General features: G+C 46.0%; 1 protein-coding gene across 1 annotated transcript; it reads left to right on the forward strand.

Annotated features, from left to right (window-relative positions):
* The first annotated feature begins 2,876 nt into the window (after positions 1-2,876).
* On the forward strand, positions 2,877-17,836 carry TNFAIP3 (TNF alpha induced protein 3). Its single transcript, XM_076335510.1, has 9 exons — positions 2,877-3,084; positions 6,420-6,732; positions 10,965-11,155; positions 11,382-11,529; positions 11,731-11,901; positions 12,644-12,824; positions 14,297-15,207; positions 16,586-16,818; positions 17,488-17,836. The coding sequence occupies exons 2-9, from the start codon at positions 6,420-6,422 to the stop codon at positions 17,767-17,769; spliced, it is 2,430 nt and encodes an 809-aa protein (XP_076191625.1). The 5' UTR covers positions 2,877-3,084; the 3' UTR covers positions 17,770-17,836.
* Positions 17,837-21,134: the final 3,298 nt, after the last annotated feature.

Consider the following 21,134-nt stretch of genomic DNA (forward strand, 5'->3'; position numbering starts at 1 on the left):
TAAAAATATGTGTGTGTGTGTATATAGGGGGGGTGTGTGTGTGTCTACACCCACAAACTTCAAAGAAGAAAATTTTCCTTGCCCTTATATATATATATATATATGTTTATAGCCTGTCAAATATAAACATTATATCATAAATGGTGGGATAAACTATGGGGTATAATTACAAGAAATAGGAGTAAAACAGAAAAGAGGAATGTATATTCATGCATTCTATAATTATTGATGTTGTTGATGTTTTTAATGTATTCCTATATTGCCTAGGAGATCCAGTTGACAAGACAGAACTTTATTTTGTGCTGTGCAAACTCAGATCAAATACATTCCTGCCACCCTGCTCAGACCTGTATGATAAGCATCAGCCTTAGCCACGTGCAATCAACTTTCAGTTTATCAAGGTGTAAATAGTAATTATGAATATTCAGATGCGCTCACCATTTAGAAAAACAAAAATAAGCTGTTACCTTTTCAGGTTTTTCTGGGACTCAGCGTCTCGCTCATAGGCTCACAGCTAATACCTGCAGAACTATTAATCTCCTTACTCACGCTTATTTTCCTTTCCTTCTTCCTGTGAGCGAAAACCAGAAGGGGCTAGGACCACTTGTTAATCCATTTGCTGCAGTTTCATGCAGAAAGCAGGGTATAAGTCCCTACTTCCTACCTTAACTCCTCATTCCCACTCAACAGTAAAACTCTCCATCACTTCAAATACTCTCTGTAAAACTCACTGAGTGGCCGGGCTTCGCATCACATGAGAGAAATAGCTTGGGTAAAAATATATATAAATATATATATATATAGCTGTTTTCTAATCGGATCACGTCAGTAATCCAATACCTCAGCCCACATAAGGGGACAGGGAAAAATGCCCAGGAGCAGAGAATGCCAAGATGCTGAAGGAAACATACACTGGGTAAACCACACCACAGTTGCTGCGCTAGTTATGCAAGTAATCGCTCAGGCCCAGTTCCCTCAGGCACCCAGCCCCCTGGATCTCAGTCGTCCCTCAGGCCGTCAGTCCTTAAGCGCGGGGCCTTCCTACACAGCTACTACTCTCCAAGGCAGCAGAGAGGCTAGGGGAAAAAAAGGAAAAAATCACCCACAAAAATCTTTAAAAGAAATCTCTGCAAGGAGAGGAGAAAAAGAAAAATAAATTGGAAGGGATTATTCTTTTTCCAGCCACATCCCTGACTTCTTTTTGAACAAAGGCAGAGAAAGAAGGATGGCAGGCTGCGCAGAGCCAGGCACAGGCCTGTAAACCCTGGGAAAGAGCATGCTGCCACATAACCACAGCATGTGACACGAGCACGAGCTGAGCCAGCTGCTGCTACTGGAGGCGAGGTGAGGGAGCTCACGGTTGAAGTCTTCCAAAATCCACCTGTTCTCTGAAGGAGTCAAGATTTAAGACCTGATTTCAAGGTGTGGAGCAACCCCAGCTTCTCACCGAGTCAGTGGGAGCGGTGGATGCTCGGGAACGGGCGGGAGCTCAGCATCTGCGAGTCCTCTTTTAAGACCGCAAGAAACTTTGTTGCACTTTATTCCATTTCTGGGTACCTTCAGGTTGCGAGCCTCATGGGCAAGGAACTGCATAAATCCCATCTATAAGTCATATTTACAGGCCTTAAGTACTGTGTTTTATTCAGTGAGTTTTTCCATTGTACAGACTTTAGGACATGGTTTAAAGGTGTGAATTAATTGATTACAATAATTAAATTTAATGATTTCTACAAACTGCTAGGCGTGGCCAAAAGTTTACAAACACAGGCACCAAGATCCTCCTGACTTGATAACGTTAGTCAGAAGTTCTGCCCCTTGCAGAACAACCTCACCTTGAGCAGGGCTGGATTAAAGCACAGCAACATCTCCTGCCTAAAATACCAGCATATGGACTTATGGGATTACATATCAGTCTAACCTCTAAAGAAATAAAGTCACTTGTGGTTGCTTACAATACAAAGCCAAAACTGTGAAGCAGATGCAACCTAAATGAAAAGAAAAACCCAACCAAAAACCAAACAAAATTTGCTTGGGTTCGAAAACAGCCTAGAATAGCAATAGCTTCAAACAGGACGGGCTCCCTTTCCATCCTGTTGGGATGTCAGCTCCAGGCAGGGCGGGCACCTACACCCCGAGACTTCTCTGCGTGCACGAGGAGTCCAGGGGGCCCCTTGTCACGCTTGTCCGTGTGGACGAGAACGAGGTAACAGCTCCTGGGGAAGTCTGAGCCTCTTGCTGCTGCTGCTGCTGTGCTCAGAGGGTGCCAGGTACAGCCAGGGTAGAGCCAGGGTGCAAGTGTGCTGCCCCGAGCTCTGGGCACGGCAGGGCAGGGCACGACCGGCTGCAGCTGCCGGTTCCCCAGCACAACTCCCCGGTGCCCGAGGGACCTTTTACACCACCGCGGTGGCGCCAGGGCGATGTCCTGCACGGGGGCACAGAGATGCTCCGGCCCCAGCGACTCGGGCCGCGGGCTCCCCTCCCCCGCGCCGGGGCGCCGCGGCGCCCCGCCGAGCAACCGGGCCGGCATGGCTGCGGAGCGAGGCCTGCGGGACGGGATGGGCATCCCCCCCGGGGGGTGGGGAACGGAATAAGGAAGGAAAAAATGACAGCCCGGCTCCCGAAAAGCCCGGCGGTGAGTCACGCCGGGAGGAGAGGCGGCGGGGCTGCGCGGCGGCAGCGGCGGGGGGGGCGCGGCGGGGCCGGGAGCGCGGCGGCGCCCCCTGGCGGCGGCGGTCGGGGCGGTCGGCGGCGGTTGTCACATGTCGGAAAGTCCCCGGCGCTGCCGGTGGAAATCCCCGGTGGGGTTTTTTTTGTTGTGTGTTTTTTCTTTTCTTTTTTTTTTTTTTCGCCCGGGCGCTGAAACAGAAAGGGAAAAAAAACAAGAGGCTCGGCTCAGCCCTTCATTCGGCAGCGGCGGCGGCGGCGGCAGCAGCTCCGGCGGGGAGGGGGCGGCGGAGGGAAGGGAGCCCCGGCTCGGCGGGGGTTGATGGCTCCCGGGCTCGGCTGCGTCCCACCGCCCCAGCCCCGCTGCTGAGCAGGAGTAACCGGCAGGATCGACCGGAGGAGGAGCCCGCCGGCGGAGAGGTGAGCGCCGCTCCGGGCACGGGGAGAGGAGGCGAGCGGGGCACGGCGGGGCGGCGGACCCCCAAACCGGCTTCGTCTCCCCCGTCCCGCTTGCAGGAGGGCGCCTCGGGGCACCAGGCGGGTTTGGCCGCGGTGTTCGGTCGTTTTCCGCTCGGCAGCCCAGCAGTTAGCGCTCCGAGGGGGGCTGTGTGTTGGCTCCCGGTTCGCGCTGGACATGCTCGGCCGGGCGGCGAAATTGTGCCCTCTGTTGACTGGCGCTGGCCCGGGCTCGGCGGGACCCCGGCCCCCGCGGGGGCTCAGCGGGCGGAGAGACCGACCGGCGGGGGTTTGCTGGGCTTGCTTTTAGCGCTTGCGGCTGCTGGAAAAGTTGTCCGCTTTGAGCGCCTTCTCCTGTACAGCTGGCAGGTGGCAATAGCGGCCGTCGTTTCCACCTTGCATACGCTTGCTTCCAGCAGGCCAGTCAGTTAGGGAACTAAGCCGTGTAAACCAGTCCTGTGGTATATTGAATACCCTCAATCGTCATCTTCTTCCTTGGTGAAGAGCGATAATGCGCTTAGTTCTGTACCAAGCGCTCAGACAAAGACCCAGGCATAGAAATCCATGGGCGCTGAAGGTGTATGAAGCATGTTTATTTAGTATTGCCTTCGCACTGTATGGAAAAGAGTTTATTATTGCCAGTTTTCAGATAGAGGACAGAAAATTAAAATAACTTTATGAAGCCACTGGCAGGTCTCAGAACAGCGTTCAGCTTTCCCAAGCCCGGCATCCTCAGTATTACGTGTTCAGAAAGGCTGCTGCCTCAGATAGCTATTTAATCATTGTTTACAGCTGTTCTTCTCTGAGAATTCGTAGTCATTACATGTCAAAAGGTTAAAGTAGTATAGCATACAGTAAAGCACAGTACAGTATAAACTAATATAATTGTAGCTGAGCTTTCTGTTCTTTAAATCTCTAGCTTAGGTGGCTATTGAGTTCTGTTTGTTTCATCGCATTGTTTTTGAAAATAAGGGTTGCTCAGCTTTTGCCTTGATTGACATTTAATGACCGTAAATAGCATAGACAGTAATTTCCATGTGCAGGGGGGAAAATATGCCTGTAGAATATAATATTGAATAATGTAGTTTCAGTGAATGCTTCTGTAAACTCAGTACTTTTTGTTACTTAAAGCTGGAAATAACCATTTCAAGGGTCCATGCCGGTAGTTCTTAATCATGTGATTAGTCTTTATTCATGTAAAAAAATCCCATTGACTCAATGGCTTTACTTACATAAGTAAGGCATTCAGTATTTTGGTCATCTCGGAGCAAAGTATAGCTGTGGTTATTAAACATTAATAAGCAGTTGTTTATATTTCATTTCTTAAATCATCCATACATTTAAATATAGGATTACATAAATAGCATGTGTAAAACTATACTGGTGGGGGGAGTGGATAAGAAGCTGTGCTATTTCCATTTTAAGGCTGTATGTTGGTGGGGGAATGATAAGAATATGCCATCTTTATTAGCTAAAGGAAACCTTTTCTGCATGTTGCAAGATGTGACAGCTCTGAGCCCTGTCCCTAGTGCTCTTACAGGAGCAGAAGAAACACTGTGTGAATGACATTGCCTGGACTGAGCAGAAAGGACTTTGCAGCATCTCGTGTTTCACCTGCCTCTATTTAGGGCTTGACAGGATGTCCGCTGAGTCTCTCAATCAGCTGGTTCTTGGAGAGGTTGTAGAGGGTAGCTCTTGCAGCAGGAGTTTGAGGTCCCCTCTTACCCTCTTACCCTGACAGGGTCCTTTCCAGCACTCCGGCTGGGCGGCTGGAGGTGGATGTTGTCAATGGAAGTGTCTGGGTGAAGAGGAGAGAGCAGCTGGTTCCCTGTGGGGAAGGAGGTGCTTAAGTCCTTCTGTGCAAGAGGGGTCTTCTGCCTCCCAGAACAGACCTGGGAGTCCCTTCCCGGTCAGTCTGTTAGGTTGTAGTTCTTATTCTTCTCTCTCTGGCCCTCCAGGCTCCCATCTCCATGAGATAACTTCCTAATAGTTGCATAAACCAGTTTTCAGTTGCTTCTTGTCTCCCTGTACTTGGCAAGGTATGTATCCAGACCTTGACATATACTTGTGGCTTGATATTTGTCCCTAGGTTCATAATCACAATGATGGGCTCTCCTAATGTGACCAGCTGTAGTCTAAACATGTTAGGCGTGCATACCTTTGTTTGTCTTAATAGAAATTTTGCTTCGTTTTTAAACAGAGCAGTAATGGACATGGACAGCATGGGGAGTCTCTCCACGTGAAAAACAGGTTGTTGGTGGTGTTACTGTAGTGCACAGGAGTTCTGAGGGATGTGGTCCTTACATTTGGCTCTAGCTAGCCACAGAGTTAGAGTGCTCTGAATAAGTATTTCAGAGAGTACAGACAGTTTGAGGTTATGGGGGTTTTTTTTGTTCTTCCTGCTGTAGCCCATGAGGCCAGAGACACTGAAGAAAGGGATGCAGGGTAGCAAACATTACATGTCCCACTGTGGAAAAATATTGGGGTTTTTGAGCCAAGTGGAAATGCTTTTTCAGCTATGTTGACTTAACCGCTGAGTAATAGCGGCACTGCAGTCTGCACCCCCACACGTGGCACAAGCACCTCTGTGCAGTAGCTCTACTGCTCACAAAATATAAGGAGCCTCAAGAAGAGTAACATAAGTCTGTCCTTGAGTACTTGCTCTGCTACAAATTCCTCATTTGCCGTCTTCGGCCATCGTAAGTATGGGACAGATACTAGCATGGTATGTAATTCTTGGGGCTCTTTTTTTACTGTACCAAGCATCACTTCTCAGAATGTATGGGCTGCAGAAATCTGAAGTGGTCGTTATCTGCTTTATTTGGCATGTCATCAAAACAAGAGCTTGAAACGTGCTGAAAGTTCAGCAAGTTCATATGGGATTACACTATGCAATTATCAATTAGTCAAGTTTCCAGGATAATTTTCCCTTTCCTTGATCATGCCTTCTTTTATCCTTACTTTGATTTAAATGCCTTTTTTTTTTTTTTTGAATGATGATGCAATTTCCTTAGTTATGAATAAATTCTCTTTAATATCTCAGTAAGTGATAGCAGCAAATGATTGGAATAAGCTGGTCAGTGTCTGTACCTGAGTAATGCAGAGAGGCTGATGGATACGAGCTTTAAAAACCATCATCTGTATAAGGCTCAGTGGACTGCATCCACTCTGTGCTTGTTTTAGGCAAAACTTCAGCCAGAATCCCGCCCCTGAAAGTGCATTCTCAATCTCTGCAGAAGTGATAGCGCTGTGATGCAAGGACACTAACATGCCAATAAAAGGATCCTTTTTCATTTCAGATGTCTTCTAGAAACATGGCTGGCCAACACATCCTTCCTCAAGCTTTGTATCAGAGCAATATGCTGAAAGCCATGAAGATTAGAGAGAGGACACCTGAAGATCTGGTCAAACCCCCCAGTGGAATAATTCACCACTTCAGGACTATGCACAGATACACCATAGAAATGTTCAGGATGTGCCAGTTTTGTCCTCAGTTTCGGGAAACACTTCAGAAGGCCCTGACTGACCAGGCCACCCAGACTTCACTGGAGCGCCAGAGGAAGCTCAACTGGTGCATGGAAGTTCGGAGGCTTGTCCCTTTGAAGACTAATGGTAAGTTATGAGCAGGTCTTTGCACTTGCGTTAAAACAGGTAATACAAACGTAGCACCTTTATTAATAGCATCTGAGTTCACGTTACTGAAACAGAAGCGCACGGCTTTAAAAAAGTGGTGCCTTTTAATCTTGTTTATAAACTAAAATTCTTTCCACGTGATGTACTGTCCTGAGGCTATAGCAGTCCCCTGCCCATATCACGGTATTATGAATAGCCTGAAAATTTCACAGATAACCTGTGGCACGTCAGAGCAAAATACCAGGCGGGAACCTAGACTTGCAACCCATTGCCTTTCCATGAATCCAACTCTCCTATGTGCTGGCTGCCTCGTCGGAAGTGCTGAATGGCCCTTAATGCCAGGCAAGAGGAGACTTCAGATGCTTTGAGTGACAGGGATGTGTTCCCATGTATGTATAGCGGAAGTTAATATCCTGCCATAAGCCCTGCCATTGTAGCTGGCAGGCAAGGTTTACTTGCTGATCCAGCTTTAACAGTGGTGCTGGCGGGAGCATCCTGGACATGGAGCCTCTGGGAACCTGACCTTGCTGGCCCTGGAGTCAGCGCCCTGCACCCGGCCGGCTCCGTCATCCTCAGCTACCTGCTGGGGTTTGCCAGCTCTTGCCCTTCCTCAGGGCTCACCAGTAACTCCCGTGTGTGTGAATGACAGCCATCTTTGTGCAGCACAAAGTTTGCAGTGCCCTTTTCTTTCAAGGGTCAGTACTGGTTTTAGGACTTGGCTTTTGGGTTACTTTATGTGTGTTGCATCAAGTGCTGTAAATTAAAAGGTACAGCAGTAGTGCAAAGATTTGCTGAATAGGGTACATGTGTCCACAGTCTTGAGCAGGAAACTTTTGCACATGACTGTAAGAGTCGCTGGGCATTTCACATTCAGTGGAGGAAAGATTTGGTAATGGCTATGACTTACGGTCACGCAGCTGCAAACTTGGACTCAGGATTCCCTACAGCACAGATTGCCCCAAACCAGCAAGGTAGACTGGAACAGTGAGGACTCCAAGAACATGCAAAATACATATTCTTTGCTCAAGGAGCAGATGACACTGGTTATAGAAACACTGGGCGTGGTGGACCTGCAGCCTCATTGAAGTCCTTGCGTTATGTTCTGTGGACGCTTCTTTTCATATCTGTTTGTATACACATTGTCCTTATCTTCCTAGTCCGCATTCTTCTCATCCCAAGTTCTACTATACTTATCAGTCTGATTGCACACGGCTGTGTTGTACAAAAGCCATAAAACCAGAACCTCCCTGTAGATGTCACTGCTGTGACCTAGGAGAGCCTGATCCTAATGTGTGTCTCTGTAACTGTCACAGAGGCACTGACCTGTTGGTGGGCTTTTGCATGTGTGTAAAATTCTCATGACTGTAATTAGGCTGTGCATGGAGATCGCGTAGTCTTGAACTTCCAGAAGGACTGGAGTTGCAGCTAGGGCAGGCAGCGCTTTGCAGGTACTAGGAAGGTAACATCACTCCAAGTGTTGCGTCTTCAAAACTTCGCGGAGATACACTCTAACAGATTTACTAGGAAAATGGGCAACGTGCGTAATTTTTGCTCAGGGCAAAGAGCAATGGTTTTGGAATCCCCCATCTCCTGTTAATGAGTTCTGCAGGGGTTAACGCTGCCTGGACAGACCCTTGTTCCTGACAACACTGTATTCAATAACTGTGACCTCTTGCATTGTCTCATGATTGTCAGCCAGTGTTACAAATGGGAACAATTTGTGGACTGGTGACTTGGATCCCATCCGTGAGCAAGCGTACCAATATACAAGATGCTGAAATATTAGGGCAGGCTGAGGGAAGGCAAAGCAAGGGCTCGGTTTGTGGTCCCCCCGTACCCCATGCAGCCAATGAACTTGGCTTCAGTTCAGTACTTTAGGGTCATTAAGTGCATGTGTAGAAGGAGTGGCTTTGGGAACCTGTGGTTTATGCAAAGTAGTCGCATTGAGGGACCTTTGCAGGAGAGAGAAGGTAGACTGGACTGAAGGAGAGGATCTCTGAAAAATGGGACAGAAGCCTGCAGAAGCCCTGTATTATCCCAGAAAATAACATGGGGGTCTTTTTCTCCCATGTGGCATGAAGAATACTTTAAAAAGCATTTGGCTGCTTAACCCATAGATGTGGGAGGAATATATTAGTTCTTTCAGTCAACGGTGGGCTTTCTTCAGAAAATTCTGGGGGTTTTTCTAATGAAGTTTTTAATTGTTGAAAACAGAGAAAGTATTTCCTATGGGATCTTTCGATGTATATTTTACCTAATATGTACATGAGTTTGTGGAGTGGTGGGTTTTTTTTTTTTTAATTAAAAAAAGCCCTTTTGAATCACCACACATTTCTTTGCAGACATGCGAATGGAGGATAGAAGGAAAGCAGTAGGAGGTATAAAAATCGAAACTGTTTTAAAAAAAAAAAAATTAAAAATTCCAGCATCTATTGGCTGTAGAGATTTCACTTGTATAATGAATCGGCATTCATTCCAGCTCGCCCAGCCACACCCCCCGGGAAAGTCCGAGGGAGGCTTCGCTGCTCAGCCCTGCACGCCGCAGAACAAAAAGTACAACTGTTGCTCAATTGCTAGTCAAACGGCGCAGGGGAATTCCAAGTGCTGTGTAAGGAATTTTGGGCAGCGCTTCTCAATAAAGAACTGAAAGTGAGCTCTCAGAGAGAGAGGAAAGAAAAATCTTATCTTTGCTCTAGATTTTGCAAAGGGAAAATTTTAACGGGATTAATATGTCATCTTTCTTGGTCAGAAGGAAACCCAGTCAGTTTTTCTGTCTTATATGTTGTTCCCTGATTTTTGAGCTCAAATAAGCAGCCTGCAGACTTGAAGTAAGCTTTGCAAGACAGCATTCAGAGACCAGAAGGCAGTTGAAGGAACCTGATATGCACTGAGTCCATGGCAATTTATGAAGTGTTAAGTAGATTTCAAATGATACCTTTTTTCAGGTTCTGGAGTCTGTTGTAGGTTTTTCTCTACAGTTTCATAGAAAAAGTAGTAGTGTTCACAAATGGCATACTTGAGTTCATAAGGCATGTGGCAAACTGGGTTTAAGTCTTTTGTGGGTGTCCTTTGGGCGAGGTTTTTTTCCACATGAGAAAAACCTACTAGCTTTACCGTGGTTGATGTCCTCTATTCCAAGGAAATTGCTGTGGTTTCTTAGTATTCAGTGAATCTGCTTACCACTGCAGTAAACACCAGACCTAGTTTTGAATCTGAGGATATGACAGTGATTCTTGCTGTCTCCCTTTCAAGGGAGACATCCCCTTTTGAAGAAGATGGCTAGAGAGAGAATTTGAAACCCAGCCATAGGCATACTTTGTCACACCTTTTAATTAAATTAGTTAACTCCTCTGATTCTTGGTTTCTGCCCCTCTGAAATTGAAGAATATTGCTTTCCTTCCTACCTGTAAAGAGGACTTTTTCAATGCAAGGAGTGTTTCTAAATGAAATTCAAATCATTATTTTTTTCATTTATTTAGTTTTAATTTTGTTTTTTAGAAAAACAACCCTCTAAATAAAACTTTTAACAGCACAGCATACTATCAGTTCCGAGAGGAAGGCAAGAGGTGTTCCTACAATTGCTTTACATAAATCACCTACTCTTCCCTTTCTGTCTCTCTTCTTTTTGTTTTTTTTTTTTTTTTTTTTTTTTAATTACAATTCCTCCATCAAGCACAGCCAAGTGCCAAGCCTTTCAATGCAGTGCTTGTCAGGGGACGTGAGGCTTGGTGTTACTATAGTATTTATTGTCTTAGAGGTTTCCATTATCTCTACCCTGTGTCATCAGGTGTATATTTGTATAAACACTGATGAGGGAGATTTACATATTCTTTTGTAATTTTAAGTTGGCTTTGTTGTGTTTAAAAGCTATTTCAACTGTGTTTGACATTTGCCGTTGACCCCAAAATTTGGTTCATGATATCAGTCAAAGTTAAGTAAGATAGATAAGGGGCAGGCTTCCCACCATTGCTGAATGACAGCTTAACACCAACCAGTGAAGGGAGAAAACCAGTAGAGGGGACTTTCTTCTTTTCTGTCTCTGAGCAGAGAGCTCATAGCTGTGGTCTTCTTGTTAAAACCCTTCTGTCTGAGGCTTAGAGAGAAGTGCACGGGGAATATGGATATGCACAGCGTAATTCTACATCCCCCGCACTTGTGGGGTTTTATTTAAGTAGCCATTTAAAAATAATGTACTCTTTCTTTTTTTGCAGGTGATGGAAATTGCCTCATGCATGCTGCATCACAGTACATGTGGGGTATTGAAGATATCGACCTCGTCTTAAGAAAAACATTGTTTAGCACGCTCAGGGAGATTGACACACAGAATTTCAAGCTCCGCTGGCAGCGGGAGGCTATTAAATCCCAGGAGTTTGTAGAAACGGGACTCCACTATGACACCCGGGTAAGGTGGCCTGAGGGAATCATGCTGTTTTCTGAGTGCTCGTCAGCGTTGCCTTGCTGATTTCATTTGCTTTTTGGCTTCATGGATTCCGCCGTTAGTGGAGAGCAGAAATAGTCTTCCTTTCGAGGAAATGGGAAAATACGATTATTTTGAGCACTGTTGTGCTGCAGTTGGTTCCTGACCTCCATGTCTTTGAAGCGTTGCTCATGGATGTTTCTTTCCTCAGAACTGGGAGGAGGAGTGGGAATACCTCATTGAAATGACCTCCCCAGAAACATCTGGGGCTCGAAACAGGCTTCCATATAATGCACTGGAAGAAATCCACATCTTCATCCTTGCTAACATCCTCAGAAGGCCAGTCATTGTCCTTGCAGGTGAGTTGCCCGGACAGTCATCTCACCATGTTACTGTGTGCTGTGTGAGTAATCTTACTTCAATAATTGTTGTTTTCAGGTAGATGCATTTCAAAAGAGGCGTTTTCAGCAATTGTTCTAAACGCCCAGAATATGTTTTCTCTTGCCTGTAGCACATACTTATTTGTGTTTATTTGTGTTTTCTTTTTCTTCCTTATGCAGATAAAGTGGTGAGAAGTTTACAGTCTGGCTCCAGTTTTGCTCCTCTGAACGTCGGTGGTATTTACTTGCCTCTCCTTTGGCCAGCTGAAGAATGCTACAGATACCCAATTGTGCTTGGCTACGACAATATGCATTTTACACCACTAGTGACTCTGAAGGACAGTGGGCCAGGTATTTTTCAAGTACCTTGTTTGCTATTTATGTAGCTTCTTCGATATCATCATGCTGATAAAGCTTTTAGAATATAATCTGGTTTAGATTTGCATTTCAAAAGTTAAAATAAATGTAAAAGATTTCTTTGGAATACATGCTTAAAATGTGAGCAGAAACAGTTTTGACTGTAAATCTGAATAGAAACTAAAGGTTGTCTTCAAAATGCCGGTTAAAAGTAGAGTAAAACTCACCTGCTTGCAGGCTGGGATCAGCCAAAGGCTGGCCTCTGCTTCATTGTGTTCTGGCCTCCTTTCCACCCACCATCATAAGAGAAGAAGCTTTGAAGGACATGGTCTCTCAGCAGTGTACCACTGCCTGGCAGGGATAATGACATATATGCTTCGCCTTTTTTAATGCATCTCTTCTGAATGGATAGCAGTTCTCTAGGTTCAGGTTAGGGCATCATCCCATGGAAAGGCATAACAAACTAAGATCTACAATGCTGCCCACACAGAGAAGAAAATTGCTATGGGGACATTAAAACTCCCGTGGGATGGGGCTAGGTTTGTGCTGCAGACATGTCTGCGTCCTCCCCCAGTGGCACTGTTTAGAAACCAGTTGCTCTGGCCAGCCGTTCTCCTCTCTCTCCAAAATTCAGTAGCAGTGGTGACGTCTTTGTGTGTTGCATCTTGTGGTTACTCCTGCTTGGTAAAATATATATATATATATATATATGCTAACCTATCTTGTGTCCCCACAGAAATCCGGGCTGTCCCTCTGGTCACCAGTGAACGAGGCAGATTTGAGGACTTGAGCGTGCACTTTCTGACAGATGCAGAGGAGAGGGAGAAAGAGCAGCTGCTAAAAGACTACTTGATAGTGATAGAAATTCCCGTGCAAGGCTGGGATCATGGTACAACTCATCTAATTAATGCTGCAAAGTGAGTGTCATTCCTGTTTCCTCAAAGTTATCTTGTTTATGGTGGTAGGAGAAGCCAGGCAGCCCAGTGTGTTCCTTCACTCTTTCCTTCCTTCCACGGTAGCACACGTGTTTACCCTCTGCAATGTGAAATAACTGCATTACTGCTGACATGCTTTGAAGTGTTATGAGCTTGAGCCAGTCTCAAATTTAAAGGCAAAAATGTCTTTAGACTTGGCAGACTGAAACTAATATTTTAGAAGAGTAAACCCAATGGATTAGTTTCACTGACTTTTAAGTTATACAGGAGGGTGGCTGAAAAATGGTTAAACCCAGGAACTAGTTAGACTGAACTCTTGTGCTTTATGTAAGGACACATTGCATAAAGGGCAGTTGGTGTAATTTTGGCTGCCCTAGGGAAAGTACTTGGCGGTATATTCTTAGCGCAGATGCCTTGACACCCTGGGCTGTTGCAGTGTGGCAGTAGGCAGGAAGCTGTGGCCGGTGGAGGAACTGGCGCCTGCGCTCGTCCCCCTGACACTTGAGCATCAGTAATGTGCAGGGGGCAGCTGGCGGCACCCATCGGCTTCTCGCATTTAGGGGATGCTGGCAGCAGTGTCCGCCCAGCCCCTTCACGAATGTGGGAGGGAAGAGACTCCCTGTATCCTCTGTCTTTGCTTCCATTACCACACAGGGAAGTATCTATGCTGTTGGGTGGTTCTGGTTTAGGAGCCTTGAAAATTAAAGTCCTCCTACCCAAAGGATATATGTATATGTAAAGAGTAGCAATCGAGCTTCCCTACTCCCACTGCACGGATATATTCTTGAGTGTTATCAGTAATGCTAGCTCCTCATCCTACCACCTACCATGGTGAAGCTCCGGTGTGAGGTTTTCCTAGCGATCAGCGGCAGAGTAGGGATGGTGTGATGGATGCTAGCTTTACACACACCACGGTAGCCCCATAGTTTGAAGAACTCTGCTGGTAGATACAGACCCAACAGGGCAAAACCAGGAGCAGATTTCATGATAAACTGTATCATGAAATGCTGAGCCCACTGTAGGAAAGGCTTGTTCTTAGTGTGGGCTGATGAAGAGAGGGGTCTCCCACTCTAACCTCTGCTCAGCTGAGCACTGGTCTTCAGAGGACTTCAGGATTTGGGGGACTTTTCACTTCTGAGAGATTATCCATATTCTTCATGCAAACAGCTGTCAGACAGAAAATCCTTACCTAGAAAATCCTTCTAAGAATACTTCTGTTTAGCATTGTGTCAGACCATTTCTTTAGATGTGAAAGTCTCCATTTGACATCACTGAACACCTGCTTTTAAAATTATTTCCATTTACAGCAACAGTTTAACATCCTGGATCTTCTAGCTGAGTAATATGGATGTGCATTAAATCTACATTTCCTCTCCACATTGCTTGTATTTGCCTCCACCCCCACCATCTGCCCTTTTCAACCACTGATGCAATCTTCCTTTTTTGGCTGTCAGGTTAGATGAAGGCAACCTACCCAAAGAAATAAACCTCGTGGAAGATTACTTTCAACTGGTACAGCATGAGTACAAGAAGTGGCAGGAGAACACTGAACCTGCTAGAAGAGAGACCTGCTCCAGGAACAGACAGGAACTGTCTTTTCCCCAGCTCTCCCTCTTACAGGTGAAATGTGAAACACCAAATTGCCCTTTCTACATGTCTGTGAACACCCAGCCCTACTGCCATGAGTGCTTTGAGCGGAGGTCCCAGGGAAGCAAAGGAAGAAAGCAGACCTCCAAAGCAGCACCCGATAAACTGAAGGCAGCTGGGTCGGGCTCCTCCCAGGGGGATGTTTGTGAACCTGGGGGATGGACGTCCGAAGGGCCTGTAACAGGGCCTCGCTCCGCACCTCCGACTGCTCCAAGCCTTTTCCTATACAGTGAGACCACAGCCATGAAATGCCGGACACCAGACTGCCCCTTTACACTGAACGTGCAACACAATGGGCTTTGCGAACGCTGCTACAACTCCAGACAGCTTGGTGCTTGCAACAACTTGGATGACCGGAGACATTTAGACTATGCCACGTGCAAGGTGTGCCATCAGAAGGCCAACAGGACCTTCAATGGCATATGCAGCACTTGCTTCAAAAGGTCTACAGAACACTCCTCAAACGGCAGCCCTGCTTTCCTGCCCACATGCCACCAGAGATCGACGTCTGACCCGTCCCAGATCTCACAGAGCCTCCTCCAGCACTCCTGCCATCAGGCTCCCAACAACCACAGTGAGGAGCCCCCGCCACCGGTGCTGCCTCCTGAGGAGAAGAGGGGAGGTAACCTCTGCAGGAAACCTGGCTGCAAGTTTTTTGGGACATCACAGAATGAGGGCTTTTGCACGCTGTGTTTCTTTGAGTACAGGGAAAACCACGGTAAGTGGAGATAGGGTGAGCTTTGGCACACTGTGGCTGCAGATCGGCCTCCTTGAGCTATGAAGCTCTGCATGCACTGGGTGCTAAAAGGGCAGGGGGTGACGGAAACGGTGTGGAGCAGAAGCAGCAGTCTGAGGAGAAGGTGCTTTTTTGGCCGTTATTATCCCATAAAGGGACATGCGGTAACAGTGTGGGAAAACTGAAATCTCTTGTAAAACTTCCTGTCGGCTTTCATGGAAGCAAAACTAGTTCAAGAGCGGATGAGTTTTGATCCCTCCCCACCGTCCACTGCAGTCATGGTTTGGTATGAATTTTCTTCACAGCTAGACAAGTTGTAGGAGTCGGTGAGGGAAATGCTATTGTATTGATGCTACTGAAAACCAGTTATGTTAGCAAGGCTTTTAAAAAGCTTGGGATGAATTTGAAGATCCGTATCCATTCTGGATGTAACAGGTATAACACTCTGGAATAACTACTGAAATCGCCTTGATAAGCAGAGCAAGTAGAAGTGGACTGTAGATAATGTGCTTGTATTCTGGAGTAACTTAGGAGTGTATTGTTATAATCTACCTTGAAATCTTTCTTGGTAGTATCATGTGCATGCATGCACATGTGTGCATGTGTGTTTAAAGGCAGGCCTTTAAAAAGGTAATAGTCTGTGAATAAATCACAGCATGAAATCTTCATCTTTCATGCTACTGCTCTGTTACACAGGCAAAAAGCCCTTGGGTATACAGGGTGAAAGGCACATGTGAGAGAGAATTATTGCTTATCTCTTAAGAATGTTTCATTGCTGACAAATGTGCCAATGCTGAACTTTCCACATACTTTCAAATTAGGGAACTTCTATGCCAGCTCGCAATAGCTTATTTTCCAGCATTGTTCACAATGAAAATATTTTCCTTCTGGTTGTGGAATGTATAAGATTGCTTCATGAGACTAAAAAGCGTAAGGCACTTTTTCCCATTAAGCTCTGTGCCACTGTACTTCCATTATCCGATGCGCCTGAAATGGGGGAGGCCGAGAGGGAAGTGTTGGGGTAGATCACAGATGACAAGCTGAAGCCAAAGGTGAAATTCCTCTTGACTTCAATGGGATCTAGTTTTCCCACCGAGGACAAGTTTTTCCCAAATCAGCTATTCCAACGACTTCTGATATGAAAATTGGGCTGTATTAGCTCCCTTATTAATGTAACATGGAGGCAAGTGCATCAACTGTGGTGTCTCAGGCTTGTTCAAAACCCATGTTTGAGGCTAGTAGATTTTTTTTTTTATTTTTATTTTTTCTTTTTAAACTGAGGAGATTTTCATAGTTGCTTTGGGTCATCAGATCTATTGGGCACATTCAAACTCCTCCTGTCTCTTACTTTGCATTACAGACAGCGCTTTGCTACGCCACCAGAGGAGATCTCAGAGGAAGTCCTCGGCAGCGGGTCAGCCGGGGACCTCTGCTGCCGCCTTCCATAACACTGTGTCCTGCCAGCAGCGCAACTGCGGCACCCTGGGCAGCACGATGCTTGAAGGGTACTGTCAGAACTGCTTCATTAAAGCCCAGAACCAGCGATTTCAGGAAGCCAGGAGGACAGAAGAACAGCTGGTGAGACATCCAGAAGTAAGCGTGAACTTCTCAAAATCTTCCTCTTGTCTAGCACTGCACATTTTTCTTTTGCGTGAACAACTCAGGATGCATACTAGAAAATTCTCAAATGCCTGCATCCTAAGTGTCATCCTAAGACAAGTGTAGAGTATCTCATGGCTTTTTCCTGCTGCAACTGAGCAGCAGTCCTAAAAGCCGTTCTCAGTTTAGGGTTATCAAGGCCGCATTCAGTTTTACCTCAGCTGGGATTTTGCCAGCAATTTCAGTGGAAGCAATTGGACCAACAGTTGGTTGGTTTGCTGATCAGGGAGAGATTTTCATTCTTACCCTTAGAGCTATGCAACTGTGTCAAGGGATTTAGTCTGCTTCATGTTGCCTTTTTCATTGAGCCCATTATGGATTTTCTTTGCTCCACATTTTTTTTTTCATTTGGTTTGTTTTGACCCTTTTAGAATTGAGAGTTACCAAAGATAAAAAACATATTTTTCTAAGAAATTACAGAATTTGTTATTTTCTTTGGTAAAGCCCAACTTGCCTCTTGGTATTGTACTTTTCAGAAGCAGCGTGTGTCTGCAACAGCCCCCAGTGGTTACCTATACAAACCATTAGCAGAGTTGAAAGTAAATGAAAAGCCACTTGTGCTGCCAGCATGGCAACTGACAATGTGTTGTAATGTTTTTCAAGAGAACGGGACAGCACAGAGATTTGCAGCGAGCAGCGTTGAGTAGCCAGAAGAGACAGTGTGCTGTAGCTTCGTGTAGAAACAACCTGGCCTGCAGAAGCGATGACTTGTGCCAGGAGTGCCAGCGCCTCGGTCAGTTTGCGCCATCGGGGAGTGCCAGGGACCCGGCTGCAGAGGAGCCCCCGAAGCAGCGCTGCCGAGCCCCTGCTTGTGATCACTATGGCAATGCCAAGTGCAACGGCTACTGCAATGAATGCTACCAGTTCAAACAGATCTATGGCTAGTGGAGGGGAGGAGTTGGTAAAGAACAAGAAAGCAATACCAGCTACTTCCTTCACTGAAATGGTGCTATGTCCAAAACACTTAACAGTCCTGGGAGTGGGAGGGTGGGGGCAAATATAAGCTGTCTGCTCATGTTCATGTTTATTCCCAAGAATGGGAATAAATGTCTACTTCCTCTAAACACTGCATAGAGGGACTGCTGAGAAGGGCAGGTTGCCTTCTGTACAGAGCTGTTGTTCATGAGTAAGCTCCTACAATGCCATATTTAATTGTTGGACTTCCCCGGAGGAAGTGTGAAGCATTGGAATCAAAGAACTTCCCAGTTCTGCCTCTTTCTCAATACCTCCCCTCCTCCCGGGCAAGGAGCCACGGCTACTGTTGGAGGTGCAGGAGCTCTTTGTGTTTGTGTACATCAGTCAGAGGCAAATCTTTCCTGAGAGGGATCCCCCAGGACAGGCTGATGCAACTTGCAGTTGATGTCTGAAGAAACTTGCTTTGGGTTGCCCGTGTCCTTGCTGGTGTTCTTACCGAGCTTGTCAAGGCAGGAGCTCCTGCAGGCATTCAGGGTGTTAATGGCGAGCAGTTCTGTGTTTGCAGAGCCCTCAGCAAACTGCAGCCAGAAACAAGACCAGCAGTGGTCTGCTCCTTTAACATGCTTAACCTAACCAGCATTTAGATCTTTTCCCAAATCCCAACACAGCTGGAAATATAGGTGATTACAGAAACAACTTTCATGAGCATACGCATGTGATAGGAAAACTGAATCCTGCCGCTCCCCACTCATATGGAAGGAATTGCCTCCAACAGACAAAAAAAAAACCAAAGCCCTTTGTCTTCGGCTTCAGTTCTGAAACCAGAGCAACTCTCTTCTCTTGCATTGTAACTGTTGGGAATATCTGTGCTGCTGTTCGTACCCTCCCTCCCCATTTCTGTCACACTTCTTTCTGTTATCCTTAATGTGATTCTGTTATCGTGCAAACAGCTTGGAGCTCAGTAATGGAGTGCTTTAGGGTCAAGATTTTACTGCTGGAGTTTATGCATCCACTTCTCAATCTGCAATACTTTCTTTAGTGACCTTGCCTTTTCCATTGTGCCTGGTACCTGCTTCTGTCTTCTCCTTTCACACCCTTCAAGTTTTCAGCATCTGTTTTGCTGCTATGATTTTGGAGGTGATACCTCTTCTAAGTTGCTTCTCAAGTTTAGAATCTTTTTCTAGTTATTAAAAAACAGTTTTTAAAAAGAAAAAAATAAATAACTCGACTTATTTCTGTTAAATTTTATATATTTTGTGAACCTTAATGTGAACATATGTTTTATTAAAATATTTATATTATTTGAAACAATGCAACTTGAAATTTGCACAGCTAGGATTTTTTTTTTACGTATATTTACTCTTGTGTTGAAAGCTACAAACTTAAATGTATAATTGAAAAACATTCTCTGATATAAAGAAATAAATTATTGAAGGATTGAATTTTCTATTTCATATTGGTGAGACAGAGCACAGTTGAGCATGGGACACCCCCTGAAGAAAGCATTTCTGTTCAGGACCACCATTTGGCATGTTACCATGTGCTCCCCGATTCAGATGATGTAGCCAAGCACTTTGAAGAGGTGATAACTTGCTGTAAGTGTCTGCATACTCCCACCTTACGTCATTGTCCTCTCAGGAAGAGCTCTTGGTACCGTGGGAGACCCATACAGTCATTGTGCATGAGGAGTTGGCTCCCGTGGGTGCAGAGTATCTTCAGACCCCAGAACTATGGGTGTGGAAAAGTAAGGATGGTCAGGACCAGGCTGCAAGAGAAGCTAAGCTTAGACTGACTTGACTTTGCTTTCTTCATTCATCCATCAGTTATGCCAGGGATTTCCAACTGATGTTGCTTGAGTGCCACCTTGGGAGGTGGTGATGGCAGCACGTGATCCCCACCTCTGCCCAGCCATGTGTGGAGCCCCGAAGGCACAGGCCAGCCCTACCACCTCCCCTCACCAGGGACAGCAGGGAAGCCCCTCACCTTTTGGTCTTGGCATCTGGGTTGCTCAATAGCTCCTGAAAAGCAAGTTGCCAACTGCTACTTGAAAAAGTACTTGAAAGTGGTGTTTTCTTCTCATCCCAAGCTCAGCCTAACCCAGCCCCACTGCCAGAGGATTTCTGCACTGTAACACTTCCTCAGTGTGGCATGAGTATGCCTGTACCGGCACTCAGGTCTTTCAGACCTCTGCCTAGACAGGCAATACTGTATGCTACCATGGCTTCTTGGTGTTGCCGTGACCTGAAGCAAAAAAAGAGTCAGGGCTGCAAACGTCCCTGTGCAGTCAGGAAAGAGAACCCTTTCCTAAGAGGCTGAGCTCTCCAGATCAGCTTCTTTCTATCCTGGTTAACTCTTTAATCCCTTCCGGCTGTTCAGGAGCACACCTCAGCACATGCTTCAGTGCTGTCCCAATTGAAACCATGTAGATGTTAAGTTCCTGAGTACTTTTGCTGCAGGTTAGCTAGTCCTTGTAATTCATTCAGCTCTCTAGCCCATGTTCCTGGATGCCTGTCCACCTTCCTCATGCCTACTGCTCTCCTTACAGTTTAGCCCAGCTCCCTCTGGACCCATGTACGCCTCCTTTCAGAGCATAGAACCTAGAAGTCAGCCTGCTCCCCTCCAGAGCAGAGCCTGCTGGATCTACCAACCCCATCTATACAGCATACTCCTCTTTTTCAAAATCTGACTCTCTGTTTATCTGTACCCTCATTCCCCTTTCTTTACAACTTATGTAACTCACATGCCTGCCCGATTCATTGAACTTCTGTACCAGGCGGACACCTCGGTGCTGAAAGAGCAGGCAAAGAGTGGGAGGGGTGTCTCCACCAGGAGATGGAGGCAGCTCACGGCATCCAGCCTTGGCAGCCATCAGCCCCTGTGTGCTGAAAGGCAGAGCCTCCATCATGACACCTTCAGTGTCGGGAGGTTGGTTAACTCCAGTTGCTGTTAACTGCAACTTCTGCGCGGAGGAACGATTTCAGATTAAATGCCCCAGATCCCACTGATTTTTCTCTGCTGCTTTCTTGGCCCATTACTCATAACCCTAAAGTCACATGAGGCTTGTCTCATTCTGAAGCTCCTATGTAAATGAGTGCCCAGCCTATCTCTTGTGATTTACTCGTGTGGGAACATTAAAACTAGTAGGGCCTTTTTTTTAAATACTCTGGTATTTCCCTGATGTCCTTAGGGGATTTTGACCCCCTGATGCTTTCTGCACTTTGCCCAGACACCTCTTCAAGTTCATGTATTTTTTTCCTTCCTGTTCTGCAAGAGAGAACTTTTATTTGGATTCTCCCTTTTTGTGACCACTTCTGGAAGTCTCTTTGCTAAGATGC

This window comes from Aptenodytes patagonicus, chromosome 3, assembly GCF_965638725.1.
Source record: "Aptenodytes patagonicus chromosome 3, bAptPat1.pri.cur, whole genome shotgun sequence".
NCBI classification, from domain to species: domain Eukaryota; kingdom Metazoa; phylum Chordata; class Aves; order Sphenisciformes; family Spheniscidae; genus Aptenodytes; species Aptenodytes patagonicus.